Raw genomic sequence first — 611 nt, forward strand, 5'->3', positions numbered from 1 at the left:
GGTAAGAAATGAACTCTTCCCAAAAGCATGTACGTTCTTTGCCGTACAGTGGAGTGGAAAGAAATGAAAGGATTGGTTTTCTTTCAGTGTTTTGCTATAGGGCATGTGTGTGTGTAGGTAAAGACATCAGCCTTTGTACACATTATATATAAAAATATATTTGGACCCTTCTGAGAATATTCTCAAGTTATGCTGTCAAGACATATGTTAACCTGTTAAAATACGATGGAAGAAGGTGGAACAGTTCAGTGTAATGTTTAATATAACCAGACTGGCAGTGACCTTGAAATAGACTTGTACATAGAATCTCTGCTTGCACGTAGTCCAGTGGGGGGGAAAAATAAAACTGTGTAATTATTTGCAAACTGAGATACTATTTACCTGCTCTTCAGTTTTATTGGGCAGTTCTTACAGTGCTATAAGCTCAGGATTTGATTGAATACGAGAGACACAAAGTGCGTGTTCATCTTTGAACGTACAATTTATCCTTCCCTCAACTATTATCCATAATCCACTGTGGTATGTATTGTAGGTAAATTATTGAGTGATTGGTTTGATTTTTGCTGAACAGTTAGATAAAATCCATAATGATCCCTTTATTCTGGCGGTTT

The 611-nt window shown here is 36.5% G+C and overlaps 1 protein-coding gene across 1 annotated transcript in view; it reads left to right on the forward strand.

Moving 5' to 3' along the window:
* LOC104281458 (2-hydroxyacylsphingosine 1-beta-galactosyltransferase-like) overlaps nt 1-292 on the forward strand; it is a 2,810-nt gene extending 2,518 nt beyond the window's left edge. Inside the window, exon 2 of the mRNA XM_009879453.1 lies at nt 233-292. Coding sequence (XP_009877755.1) covers nt 233-292 — 60 coding nt within the window. The remainder of the gene's footprint in view (nt 1-232) is intronic.
* The last annotated feature ends 319 nt before the right edge of the window (nt 293-611 follow it).

The sequence above is a fragment of the Apaloderma vittatum genome, unplaced genomic scaffold, assembly GCF_000703405.1.
Source record: "Apaloderma vittatum isolate BGI_N311 unplaced genomic scaffold, ASM70340v1 scaffold20522, whole genome shotgun sequence".
Classification (NCBI taxonomy): Eukaryota; Metazoa; Chordata; class Aves; order Trogoniformes; family Trogonidae; genus Apaloderma; species Apaloderma vittatum.